We start from the raw sequence: 14,051 nt of genomic DNA on the forward strand, positions 1-14,051 counted from the left end.
AAACAAAATGCTGAATTCCTTTATGAGATGGCAACTTTTCAAAGACGAGGGCTAATAAAGCGTTAACGCACTGACTGGGTGCTTCCGTGAAATTTCTTATCGGTGTTTTCTTTTTGCTTAACCTTAGTTAAACCCCCAGAACGTTGATGGCTTGCATCTGAACTTTAGATTTGCCCACGTGCTGGTGGTTGTGTGTACCTGAGACTTCTTGTGTTCATGTTTTGCATTCATCTGGCCCACTGAAAGAAGAGACTGAAGCATTTATGTTTGAAGAAGTAGTGTTAGCTATTGTAGGCAGACAGAGCACGTTCTTGTACCTTGAGCAAAGCACACAATTTCAAAGATGAGTGATGTTTCAGATATATCTATATTCCATTCTTCTTCATTGGTTAGCTTGAAATGGCTTTACATTAAATGGGCTGATTATAGATACCTTAATGTACAGGCACCTTGGGATTTCATGCTCGTACACAAGTCATGGTCCATGTCTGACATAAAAAGCCTGTTCCCTTCTGAAACCAGGCTGTTGCAGTCAGATGTTTCTGAATCCATCATCTAGATGCTTACTTTCTTCAGGAAAGTTTTCCTTCAACACTGTCTAGAGGATATGTTTAGGCTAGAATAGAAGTTACTATGTTTGGTACAACAAGCTAATACACATTACTTAACTCTGGGTTTAGAAGATCACACCACATGGCTGCATGTTTTTTTGATTTTGAATTCTGTTAAAAGTTGTGTGAGTGAAGGTGCTGCTCCAGGTGCACTGGAACAGCCGAAACTTGAGCTTCTGAAAATATTAGTTGGTGAGACCTTCACAAGTGGGAAATCAAATTGTCCCAGAAGACCTACCCTGACATCTGCTGGAAAAGCAACACAGCAAGCTGTAGGCAATCCAGCAGGTTCCTAGAATGCATTGAGGACAACTTCTTAAGCCAGGTAATAAGCACCCCTACCCGAGGGGATGCGATACTAGACCTGGTGGTCACTAATGCGAGTGAGCTCGTTGGGGATGTCAAGATCGGAGGTAGCCTGGGCTGCAGTGACCACACGCTGGTGGAACTAATGCTACGGAGGGAAATGGGAACAACGAAGAGCATAGTCAGGACCCTAAATTTTAGGAGGGCAAATTTCCAGCTCTTCAAGGAGATAGTCAGGACTCCCTGGGAAACGGTCCTCAGGGACAGGGGAACAGAACAGAGCTGGCAGGTCTTTAAGGATGTATTCCACAGAGCGCAGGAGCTCTCGATCCCCAAGTGTAAGAAGTCGGGCAGAGAAGGGAAGAGACTGGCATGGCTGAGGCAAGAGATGCTGGTAAAACTAAGGAAGAAGAGGGAACTGCACAGGCAGTGGAAGCAGGGACTGGCTTCCTGGGAAGAGTATAGGGAAGCTGCCTGGTTGTGTAGGCATGGGGTCAGGAAGGCCAAGGCACAGCTGGAGCTGAACTTGGCAAGGGATGCAAAAAATAACAAGAAGGGCTTCTACAGGTATGTCAGCTGGAAAAAGATGGTCAAAGAAAGCGTACCCCCGCTCATGAGTGAGACCGGCAAACTGGTAACAGCAGATGAGGAGAAAGCTGAGGTACTTAACAACTTTTTTGCCTCAGTCTTCACTGGCAACCTCTCTCCTCACCCCTCCCGAGTCGATGAATGGCATGAAGGAGACCAGGAGGGTAAAATCCCTCCAGCTGTAAGTGAAGACCAGGTTCGGGACCTCCTGAAGAACTTAAACGTACAGAAGTCCATGGGACCTGATGAGATGCATCCCAGAGTCCTGAGGGAACTGGCTAATGTAGTTGCCAAGCCACTCTCCATGATATTTGAAAAGTCATGGTAGTCAGGGGAAGTCCCCAGTGACTGGAAAAAGGGAAATATTGTGCCCCTTTTCAAAAAGGGTAGAAAGGAAGACCCTGGGAACTACCGACCTGTCAGCCTCACCTCTGTGCCTGGGAAGGTCATGGAACAGATCCTCCTAGAAGATATGCTAAGGCACATGGAGGCCAGGGAGGTGATTCAAGACAGCCAGCATGGCTTCACCAAGGGCAAGTTCTGCCTGACCAACCTAGTGGCTTTCTATGATGGTGTAACAACAAGGGTGGACAAGGGAAAACCAATGGACGTCATCTATCTGGAATTTTGTAAAGCCTTTGACATGGTCCCCCACAACATCCTTCTCTCTAAATTGGAGAGCCATGGATTTGATGGGTGGACCGTTCGGTGGATAAGGAATTGGTTGGATGGTCGCAGCCAAAGGGTAGTGGTCAACGGCTCAATGTCCAGATGGAGACCAGTGACGAGTGGAGTCCCTCAGGGGTCCGTACTGGGACTGATGCTGCAGCGACATCGAGTGTACCCTCAGCAAGTTTGCAGATGACACCAAGCTGAGTGGTACGGTTGAGACACCAGAAGGACGGGATGCCATCCAGAGGGACCTGGACAAGCTGGAGAGGTGGGCCTGTGTGAACCTCATGAGGTTCAACACGGCCAAGTGCAAGGTCCTACACCTGGGTCGGGGTAATCCCCGGTATCAATACAGGCTGGGGGATGAAAGGATCAAGAGCAGCCCTGCTGAGAGGGACTTGGGGGTACTGATAGACGAAAGGCTGGACATGAGCAGGCAATGTGCGCTGGCAGCCAGAGGGCCAACTGTGTCCTGGGCTGCATCAAGAGAAGCGTGGCTAGCAGGTCGAGAGAGGTGATTCTGCCCCTCTGCTCTGCTCTGGTGAGACCTCACCTGGAGTCCTGCGTTCAGCTCTGGAGCCCTCAGCACAAGAAGGACATGGAACTGTTGGGGCGGGTCCAAAGGAGGGCTACAAAAATGATCCGAGTGGCTGGAGCACCTCTCCTATGAGGACAGGCTGAGAGAGTTGGGCTTGTTCAGCCTGGAGAAGAGAAGGCTGCGGGGAGACCTGATTGCAGCCTTTCAGTACTTAAAGGGAGTCTATAGGAAAGATGGGGACAATCTTTTTAGTAGAGACAGCAGTGACAGGACGAGGGGTAATGGTTTTAAACTAAAACAGGGTAGGTTTAGGCTGGATATAAGGAAGAAATTCTTTACAATGAGGGTTGTGAAACACTGGAACGGGTTGCCCAGAGAGGTAGTGGAGGCTCCATCCCTGGAAACATTCAAGACCAGGTTGGACAGGGCTCTGAGCAACCTGGTCTAGTTATCGGTGCCCCTGCTTGCTGCGGGGGGGTTGGACTAGATGACCTCTAGGGGTCCCTTCCGACCCAAAACTTTCTATGATTCTATGACCTACGTGGTGTAGTTTACCTGTTGTGGCACTGCTAGGTGTCTTATTTCCTGAGATTCAGATGATAGTTCAGTCAAACAATTAAATCCTACTCCTTGCCTCATGAACTAAGGAGAGCTTGCCACATGCTTTCTAGCAGAAAAACTAAACCAGCACATCTGAATGATATACTTCTGCTTAATTTAGTTGTCTTTGAAAATTCCCTTTTTTTACAAAAAAATGAAAGTAGGATTTATTCTGTTTACACTGATATTCTTCTGTACTTTTTCACTTTAAACAAAGGAGTTACAGACCGATTTTTCAATACAGGCTGACTATATACCTTTTCTTAAGCCACTGATAATTTTTCACATTTCAGTTGTGCAGTACATACTGCATTACTCAGGATGCTATAAGTTAAATAGTTCTTAAAAATATAATTTTGTCAAGGACTGTAGGATTCTTAGCAGCACTGAATATAAAACTGGGTTATCAGGAAGATACTGGTATGAAAGCTTAGTGACTAAGAAAAGACGGACATTTCTTCATGGCGTTCTCTAATTTTTAGTGAACTCATGAATGCTTTAAGTGTTGTTTTGATAACTTAGCAAATTGTAACTATTTTAAGGGGTTTACATTTTAAATTTAAATAAATGAATTTAGACAGGGCATGACCTGACTGATGGAAGGAGTATTGGTTTCTTTCCTGCTTGTTTTAAGCAAAGATCCATGTGGCTAAATTAAAAATTTATTTGCTTCCTCTTCATACCCAAATACATTTTTGTGAGTTTTATTTTTAACCCTTTATTGTGTTATAAAGATGGGGAAATGTGTTGTAAGTAATATAGCATGACTAACTCTTGTTCTAGCTGGGTGCCTATCCATTCTTCATCCTTCAGCATCCTAGTTAATCATTGAGCAACAATATCAAAAACTCCAACACAGGTGAATTTTATACTTCGATCAACCCAAGACCGCAAACAACTTAGGAACCATACTAAAGAAAGTATTGGAAAGACCAAAGGCCATTAACTTTGTTAGTCTCCTCTGTATAAGGTAAAGACAGGAGTCTTCTCCTTACTGTGTCTTCGTGGAAGTAAATTTGATTCTTTCTGCATTGGACTATTTGCAGATGTTTGTATTACAAGTCAAAAATGCATAGGGCATTCTGTATGAAAGTGATGTTCTTTGTGACAGGCTGAAACAGGGTGAGCACATGTGAAAAGCAGTAATAAGCAGTATTCCTTCCTGTGCTTGTTCCAGTAGGTTAGGAGCAAGGTTACCACCTCTTTCAGCAGCTGCAGCTAGAATGAGAGATGGGTGTGTGTCCTTTTTTTCTCCTGATTGTGGCCTTCCTACATTTTTGATTACTGAAACACAGCAAGAAATAAAATGTTGCAGATGTGCGTAAAATAAATTTGAGTATAGTGTAATCAGAAACCTGTAGAAACCGGTTCTTGCATGGAAAAGCACATGAATCTTGCCTTCTTGCCTTCTTTCCTTCTACTGAATAAAAAATTAAAAGTTTTCTCTAGGAGAGTATGGAAAATACATTCAGTGACTTCTACTTATGTTACTAATGAATAGGGATTTTTCCCAGTATGTTATAGTAACCAACAGTCTGTAAATTTAGTAGACAGTAATTCCTTTTAGGAAGTAAAAGATTCAGATTTGTTTGTATCACAATTAATTTCCATTTTAATCACCTTTACAAACTCAGTTATCTTGTCTAGAATGAAATTAATGAGAAGTTATGCTTGATAAATAACTTAAAGTAGCTGCAAAACTGTATTACTAAGTAGTTAAACCTATTTAAGATAAAGGTGCAGTCTGGACCAATATTCCATGAACACTTACATTCTGTTTCAATAAATGAGTTAGGAGGTTGTATCTCATTGATTTTTCGAGGTATAATCACCCATCAAAGTAAAAAAAAATTAAAAAATTAAAAAATGTTTTCTAATAGCTGTTTGAGAAATGTGTTTTATATTTTTGTAAGAGCGCTTAGCTATGCATTTAGAGCATGCACCTATAACATAACCATTTCTTGACTTTTATGAAAAACACAGGATTTAAATTGCCTCATGTATTTCATTGATATGTGTTCTTTCCACAGTAGACATTGTGTTGAATTTTATTTCCTTCTATGGTACCATAGTATATGTAGTAATAGATTTCTTTCCTTTGTATTTGTTCAACCCAGAAATATCAATGTCTTGAAAATCATGTTCTGTTTCTCTAATACAATGTCTATACAGTGATTCAAATTCTTTAGCTGCACATCTGTTCTGTAACATGATTATTTTGAAGGTACACTTCAATGAAACATATTAATAGGCACTGAAAAATAGAGCATAAATTGACTAGCTGTTCATGTGAGGGTTGTTTGAACGTGGTGTTATTTGAACTACACCTTTACATTTCTTGTTTGTTGTTGAAGTTGGGACCATAGTGTAAAATTCGTATCCTCCCACCCCCACTTTTTTGCGCCCCCTGTTAAAGCTTACCAATTTGCTGGGTATTTTCATTTGTTCTTGCTTTTCTCAGTTCTTGAGTCCATGAAACAATTGTCACACTTAATCAGTCAAGGACGTAGCTGGTGATTACATCATATACTACATCCCGCCATCTGAGCACATATAATTCTCCCTGATTTCATTGTGACTCTTGTGGCGGGTTGACCCTGTCTGGATGCCAGGTGCCCACCAAAGCCACGCTATCACTCCCCCATCCTCAGCTGGACAGCAGAGAAAATACGGCAAAAGGCTCGTGGGTTGAGATAAGGACAGGGAGAGACCGCTCATCAATTACTGTCATGGGCGAAACAGACTCAACTTGGGGAAATTAGTTTTATTTATTAATCAAATCAGAGTAGCGTAAGAAGAAATAAAACCAAATCTTAAAACAGCTTCCCCCCACCCCTTCCTTCTTTCTGGGCTCAACTTCACTCTTGATTTTCTCTACTGTCTCCCCCCGAGTGGCGCATGGGGGAGGGAGAATGGGGACTGCGGTCAGTTCATCATACGTTGTCTTTGCTGCTCCTTCCTCCTCACACTCTTCTCCTGCTGCAGCGTGGGGTCCCTCCCACGGGAGAGTGTCCTCCATGAACTTCTCCAACGTGGGTCCTTCCCACGGGGTGCAGTCCTTCAGGAACAGACTGCTCCAGTGTGGGTCCCCCACGCGATCACAAGTCCTGCCAGCAAACCTGCTCCAGCGTGGTCTCCTCTCTCCACAGGTCTGCAGGTCCTGGCAGGAGCCTGCTCTAGTGCAGGCTTCCCACAGGATCACAGCCTTCTTCAAGCATCCATCTGCTCTGGCCTGGGGTCCAGCACGGGCTGCAAGTGGATACCTGCTCCACCATGGACCTCCGTGGGCTGCAGGGGCTCACCGTGGTCTTCTCCATGGGCTGCAGGGGAATCTCTGCTCTGGTGCTTGGAGCACCTCCTCTCCCTCCTCCTTCACTGACCGTGGTGTCTGCAGAGTTGTTTTTCTGACATATTCCCACTCTTCTCTCCTGCTGCAAAATGCCATTATGCAGGGTTTTTTTTTTTTTCCTTCTTAAATGTGTTATCCCACAGGTGCTACCACTGTCACTGATGGGCTCAGCCTTGGCCAGGGGCGGGTCCATCTTGGAGCCGACTGGCATGGACTCTGTTGGACATGGGGGAGGCTTCTCGTAGCTTCTCACAGAAGCCACCCCTGTAGCCCCCCAACTACCAAAACCTTGCCACGCAATCCCGGTACAGACTCTGCATATAGAAATTCTCAGATAGTTCAGGCCTACAATTGATTCTCTTCTAACATCTGTAGATTCAGCGCAGTGCTGATCACTTTGGTGTTTTTTTGTTTGTCTCTTTCTTTCTCCAACTGTAAAATAGGGATTCCAATATTTGCTAGCTTTGGAAAAGGATATTGAGATTCTCAAAAGTAATTTGAGATTAAATACCTACCAAATACAGATTACTGTTATATTAGTAGAAGCAAGGCAAAATGGTCATTTTTTAAATGTTGCTTTAATTACAGATCACCATATTAGGGAGAGAAAAGTAAAACAAAGAAGAAATTGAACTAGTGACTTTGTTTTGCAGGTTCTTTCATGTTGGTGAATACGTCTGGGAGATTTGCGGGACAGAAAGCTCACCTCCTGCTACCCCATCTGAAAGAAAATGATACACATTGTATTGATTTCCACTATTATGTTTCAAGCCAGAGTGGACCTAGCCCTGGGACTTTGAATATATATGTGAAAGTTAATGATGGTCCTATTGGTAACCCGATCTGGAACACATCTATCACTGCTACTTGGAGCAGAGCGGAACTGGCAATTAGCACTTTCTGGCCCAGTTTTTATCAGGTATGTTTTACTTCTCATGAAACTTTGTTTCTCGTAATAGTCACCTGGTTCTTAATCATGATTTTGACTTGAAATCAAAATATCTTTCAATATGTTTTGTTAATCTGTATCTTAATTATGTTTTTGTAGATGATGCTAGATGTTTGTTTTTACGTATATATGGCTGTGTGTTTATATGTTTACATGCATTTATAGAAGTATATGAAATGTATGCACACACACACTTGAAATGTGGATGAAATAATTATACAGGAACAATTTAGAAATTTTGCCATTGATTTCAGTCAATTACCTCTGTTTCTGTATAATAAATTCACTCATTCTTTCAGTTCATTAGGGATGCTGGAATTGAATGCCGATAGATTTTATTGCAGTAGAGTCCTCATGTTTGATTTAGATCAGCAATACTTGCTGCTTTAGAACCAGCAGAATCCTTTGAATTCTCAGTTTGAGTCTTCAGTTTGAATTCAATATCCATGTGTTCTGTCCAGCAGTAATCATAAATACAACAGTAGCTATCATAGGAATGGGCTTCTGATTACATCCTAAAGATTTAAGGAGAATTTCACTTGACAGTTCCTTTAGGGTGACGCTTTTTTGTAGGAAAGTTTACAGATTATGTAGTTATTTATTGTTGTATAGTAGTTCAACAGTTTTTATCCTTCCCATGAAAATATAGCGTATGTCTCCACAAGCAAGTAATTTGATATAAAAAATCAGACCAGTAGATCAAAGATGTTACTGAGTCTCCTCTCATCTTCACTTGCAGTTTGGAAAGTTTGGTTTGGATTTTATTTGGTCACCTGTGCTGAGCATTGTCACCATACTTATGGTTTGAAGCCTTCTGAAGAAAAGCTGTCCCAAAGATGAAGATTCTTTGACTGCAGACCTCCCTAGGAAGTACAGTGTTGTCATTACACAGTGTTGTTCCAGGGGGTGACAGCATCTTGATTCCTACATCAATGCTCCGACTACCAGTGTCATAGGTGGCAGAGCCTTGTTTCTGTTCCTGCATGTGCTGTTTAGAGTGACCAGGTGTTTGCTGCCCTGTCATATTTGAATTATGAGTTTGGCAATGTCCACTGCAAGGTACTCTAGGGAGTTACAGAGATCTTGTTTCTGTGGCTGCAGCAGTTGATCTGTGAGGATGTCTCAAGTGAACTGAAGCGGTTCCTCTTGAACCCTGTTTCCTCAAAGGAAAAAACCAAGCTGAAGAACTTTCTGGAGTCTTTCCTCTGCGATTGCTTCACCCACAATCAACAGAAAGTCTGGGTCCAAAAGATGAGTTTGGACTGCCAGAATCATCTTGTCCTTGGAACAGGCATACCTGGCAGTGGGTGCAAAACTTGAAGATCCAGAAGAGCACACTCATTCATTTCCTCTTGCCTCCGACAGTGTGTTCCTAGGTTGTGTAAGGGGTATTGACAGGGTCCACATATGCATCCAGTGCTCTGCCCAGGGTGGCTAGGAATTACCACAATGGCATTGTTGGGGCTTTCTTGAGAGGATCAGGGGTAAGTTTATGGACATCTTGGCAAACTTCACTGGGAAGACTCGTGATGTGGATCTGCTACAACTGGCCGTAGACTTGAAGAGGGAGTACTGGCAGCTTTTCCAGAAGAGCAGGCATATTAGCAGAGTTGAGGTTCACTTCAGCATTGTGGGAGAAGCTGTGTACTACCCGCCTTTCTGAAGCATGAGACTGTATCCTGATCATGGAGTCCAAGCTTGGTTTAGCCATACCTTTACATCTTGCAGGGTGAAAACGCAGCATGTGTTTTGTTGCCTGCAAGAGTTGAAGGAATTTTTGGACAACGCTCTTACTCATATGGTTTAGTTTTAGGTAGTCCTGTGAGGAGCAGGGAGCTGGACTTGATGATCTGTATGGGTCCCTTCCAATTCAGGATACTCTATGAATCTGTGACCTTACTACAAGACTGTGGGCCCCACGTTAACTCATTTGACACCAGGGTTGAGAATGCCCTGTAGTGATGCCAGAGCCTGTCTGTCTTGACTGAAATGAGGACCAGTCTGTGTTGCTAGTCTCAGTGGATGGTGGGAGAAGAGCAGAGCATCCCACAGACAATTTCGTGACAGACATCGCATATAACTCTAGATAGTTTGTAACATGGGATCTACCGGAGGGTTTTCTGAGCATGTTGGGTGGTTCAGGAGCGCTGTGTGATGTGTGCACATTTTGCAGACGCTGGGTGAATGTGTTACTGTGTTGCTCATGCCTAAATCTGGACCCTAATGACCCCATCTGGATTTGGAGTAAATTAGCAGAGGAACTTCCAATTTGCTTTCTTCAGAAAGGAGTCTGGTTTTTATGCTACAGAACTGCTCTGTGAATCAGCAGTCAGTAAAGATGAGGATTGTGCTTCAAAGCCTCACTCTAGCTCTGAACCAAAATGCTATCGTGGACAAGGGAACTTTAACAGAAGAAGCGCTGACTCTAACTAGTAAATTTAAGCTAAATTAACATTAATAAAAATACAGGCAAGCTCTGACAGTTCTAAATGTTCTTGGTATAGTAATAATCTGTGTCAGATATGTAACAATATGATACGTCTAACTGATGTCTGAGTAACATGCGTATTTGGCCATAGAAATAGAAATATAACCTTTCTAGTCCACTTTCTCCTCAAGATCTGCCATCTGCACTGTTCACCCTTATTTGTAGGTGAACCCTATGTGCTTGGATGGGGTACTGTAGTTTAGTAAATTACTGTGCATCACCTGATGTACAATAGGCAACTGCATCTGTCTATAATGGATTCCATGTGCTCTCTTTGCCTCTGGAAATACAGAAATATTTACATAATCTTTCTTTCAGTGAGGAATATAGTAAGTAATTTTCATTTGCTGCGTACAGTCTGGTTAGGTGTTGCAATTTAGCTGATGTCACAAAATGTCTTCTGCAAAAGTAATATCCATGGTGGTCCAAGGAATCACTGTAAAATACTTTAGCTTCACTGGTTTCGCTGTAGATAAACTAATTTATTCTTGAGGAAGCTCTGTCTCCATTCTGACAGCTTATCATAGAATCACAGAATGGTAAGGGTTGGAAGGTACTTTAAAGACCATCTAGTTCCAATGCCCCTGCCATGGGCAGGGACACCTTCCACCAGACCAGGTTGCTCAAAACCCCATCCAAGTTGTCCTTGAACACTGCCAGGGAGGGGGCAGCCACAGCTTCTCTGGGCAACCTCTCCCAGTGCCTCACCACCTTCATAGTGAAGAATTTCTTTCTCATCTCTAATCTAAGTCTACCCTCTTTCAGCTTGAAGCCATTACCCCTTGTCCTGTCACTACACACCCTTGTAAAAAGTCCCTCTCCAGCTTTCCTATAGAGCCCCTTCAGGTACTGGAAGGCTGCAATAAGGTCTCCCCGCAGCCTTCTCTTCTCCAGACTGAACAACCCCAACTCTCAACCTGTCCTCACAGGAGAGGTGCTCCAGCCCTCGGATTGTTTTTGTGGCTCTTCTCTGGACCTGCTCCAACAGCTCCATGTGTTTCCTGAGCTTATGGTCAATCATCTCTATTTTGGTTGCTTCCATTCTCTCAGAAATCTGTGATGCAATTTCCTCACTTGCCTTGTAACACTTGCAATTTCTCATTGTCTCTGAATTCTTTTCATCTGTTTTCATGCTTTTTTGCTCTTCTCAGAGTCTGTTTTGAGGGGAGACAGGAAGGTAGCTGCAAGCATCTGGGAGAAGGTTAGGGAGAGGAGAGAGGGTATATGTGAATCTCGTGAGAATGTGCATCCAAGCTAGGTGAGAGCTCAAATGACTGCATGTGTGGTGGGAGAAGGCAGAGGACCCATCTGACAGGTGTCTAGCACCAGGTCTGTTTCCTAAGCTGCTATTAATTTGATTCCAAAACTCTGACCTCTTCTGTCACAAATCTATTTGTTTCTCACATAACCTCCAAAATGTACAAGACTTCCTCCCAGGGATTTTCTGAGGCTGTCTGACCTTACTGAACAGAATTAAGAAAAGTCCGCCAAGAAGATTTTTAAGGAATGATACGGCCCTTTTTAACTCTTCATGTATGAAGGTTGGTAGTTGCCTGGTGAGTAATGTTCAGGAAAAGACTCAGCATTAGTAGATGAAGGGACAAAGCAATGTAATTGCATGATTTTCTTGGCTGTGTTTTGAATCACATATCCATGTAGGCATGGGCATGTTTGTGAATGCCTTATAATTCCATTCCATTAATAGGACACCTACAAGCTGTCTAGCTGCAAATGAAGCCAAGATGTACTACAGAACTCTGAAGAGAAATTATATGATAACATTTCAGATTTAGAGTATTTATGCAATTCAGGATGCTTAAAAACACAGTGGTGTTGGTCTGTTTTGCTGTTGATTCATGAAAAACATAGGCAGAATAACTCCCACTAATGGTACCTGACTAAAAATTAAATTGTGGAGTGTGGAGTTAATTTTAATCGAACTTCTAAAGATATATTTGTTTAGAACATGTATTATTAACACAGATACGCAAAGCATTCAAAAGATTTAATAATTAACAGTATATTATTGTTGTAGCACCAGTTATCCAAGCTTGTTAATACCTTTCATGTTGTGTTTCCATTTAGAATTGGCTCTTTAGAAGTACAGTCACTGAACAAAGTAATTAATTTCTTTTAGCATACACTCTTCTTTTCACTAGGTAATTATTTGTGTAAATTTCACCCCATATGAAGGCTGTACTACTTCTATAAATCACAATGATAACCTGCATGTAACAACACTAATTGAGGTTTAATTACTGCTTATTTAAACTTAAATTGTCAAGTATTCTCATGATTAAAGATGTATTTAATTCCATAATTAAAGGTCTTTTAAGTGCTACGGCTCAACATCTGCCTTTGGCATTAGGGTATGTCTACGTTGCAGTCCAGTTGCTGATTACAGTATAGATGCAGTAACATAGGTTCAAGCTGCCAAACACCTTCTGAGAGTCAAAGATAATCAGCACACCTTGTTCTTTCCTCCTGTGCCTCCTGGTCTCTGAGCTATTTGTATCGAAGTAGCTGGGATATTTCTACAGGAGCTAGTCTTATTTCTGTATTATAAAACCCCTTTAGGAGAGCTCCCCTGAGGGAGCATTGGCTTCCTCTTTTTATCATTGGTCACAGGAGAAATTGTTTGCTTTAGTGAGCTATTGTCTACTTGGTGCACCTTGAGCAAGAGCGTCAAGGAGTTTACCATGCCAAGGAGTCAAGGAGTTTACCATGCCATTAGAGACAGCCTGCAAGCAAAACAAGGCTTCGCATAATTACCAAGAACTTCACCTTCCTCCTTACTTGACTAGAATTAGGATGCACACAGAAAAAGAGGATTAAATGCTGTGTAGATTTCTATGGGTAGTGGTCAGCTTGTTTGTAGATTCTTGGGGAGCAGTCTCAGTAGGTTGAGGCTCTAAAATTGATGCAGGGTCTTTTTTTTTTTTTCATTTTCTTGAAAGTTTTGATTTTTTTCCCTCACTTGAATCTTTTAGCAGGAGAAAAATTGTTGATTTCAGGGTTGTTTTGTGTGTTTGGGGTAGAGGGGGAGTAATATTTTCCTTCTTTTTCCCTAGGTTAGTTAATGATTCTCAGACCAATTAGTAGTATTTTAAATAGATTTTGAAGCTTGCAGTTTTGGAACTTTACAGCATGCAAAATACCACTGCTGGGTTGAGTCTGATGAGTGACTTGTGTTTCCAGCTCCTAACCCTGCAAACAAGCATTTTGGCACAGCACCGTTGCAAGTTGCACACGGTCCCCCTATCAGTTTTTATATTTTGAATTATTTGCTTTGTACTTTGCTGGGAGTCAGGCGCGGCAGCAGTGAGCTGAAACAGATGTTGATTAAATAAAACAACAAACACTGCAGTTTTAAAATCCAGGAATGGAATTGAAAGGATTAAAAATAGCTTCCAGTGGAGTAATGCTATTCTCTGTGCCACTGTACCTTCTTTAAACATAAATTCCTGTGAAGCTGGAATGAGAAAATGGGATGAGAGCCTGGCAGTAAATCCTGATCTTTTTCAGTAGGGACGCAAAGGAGTTACATGGTATCACTTCACACTGAGATGAGATTTACCCTTTACCATTCTGACACTTTCCCCTGTAAATTAGGAGTTCAGGGAATAAGAAGCAGTAGATCCAACCTACCATTTCAAATATGGACTTAAACTTTCATTTGTTTCATAACCTGCTTTGTACATGGTTTGCTTGGAGTTGGCTCATGCAATGTACTGAAGTCATCAGCCAGGACAGAGAATTAAGCTTCTTTAGCAGTAAAGGTCAGGCTCACATTCTCGTGTGTTGTGTGCGTTGCATTCAGCAGCACGCACACAGTTCCTGAACTGTGCTTTGAACTCAAAAGAAACTTTGAAATGCATATTGCATTTTGAATTGCAACCCTGTGTCAGGCATCTTAAATAGCTTCTCTTCATTGAATTGGGTGGTTTGGG

General features: G+C 42.3%; 1 protein-coding gene across 11 annotated transcripts in view; it reads left to right on the plus strand.

Moving 5' to 3' along the window:
• Nucleotides 1-14,051, plus strand: part of PTPRM (protein tyrosine phosphatase receptor type M) — a 499,856-nt gene that overhangs the window by 161,506 nt on the left and 324,299 nt on the right. For all 11 annotated transcript variants that reach the window (XM_075416445.1, XM_075416446.1, XM_075416448.1 and 8 more), the window contains exon 3: nucleotides 7,318-7,583. In XM_075416445.1, coding sequence (XP_075272560.1) covers nucleotides 7,318-7,583 — 266 coding nt within the window. The remainder of the gene's footprint in view (nucleotides 1-7,317; nucleotides 7,584-14,051) is intronic.

This window comes from Opisthocomus hoazin, chromosome 3 (assembly GCF_030867145.1).
Source record: "Opisthocomus hoazin isolate bOpiHoa1 chromosome 3, bOpiHoa1.hap1, whole genome shotgun sequence".
Classification (NCBI taxonomy): domain Eukaryota; kingdom Metazoa; phylum Chordata; class Aves; order Opisthocomiformes; family Opisthocomidae; genus Opisthocomus; species Opisthocomus hoazin.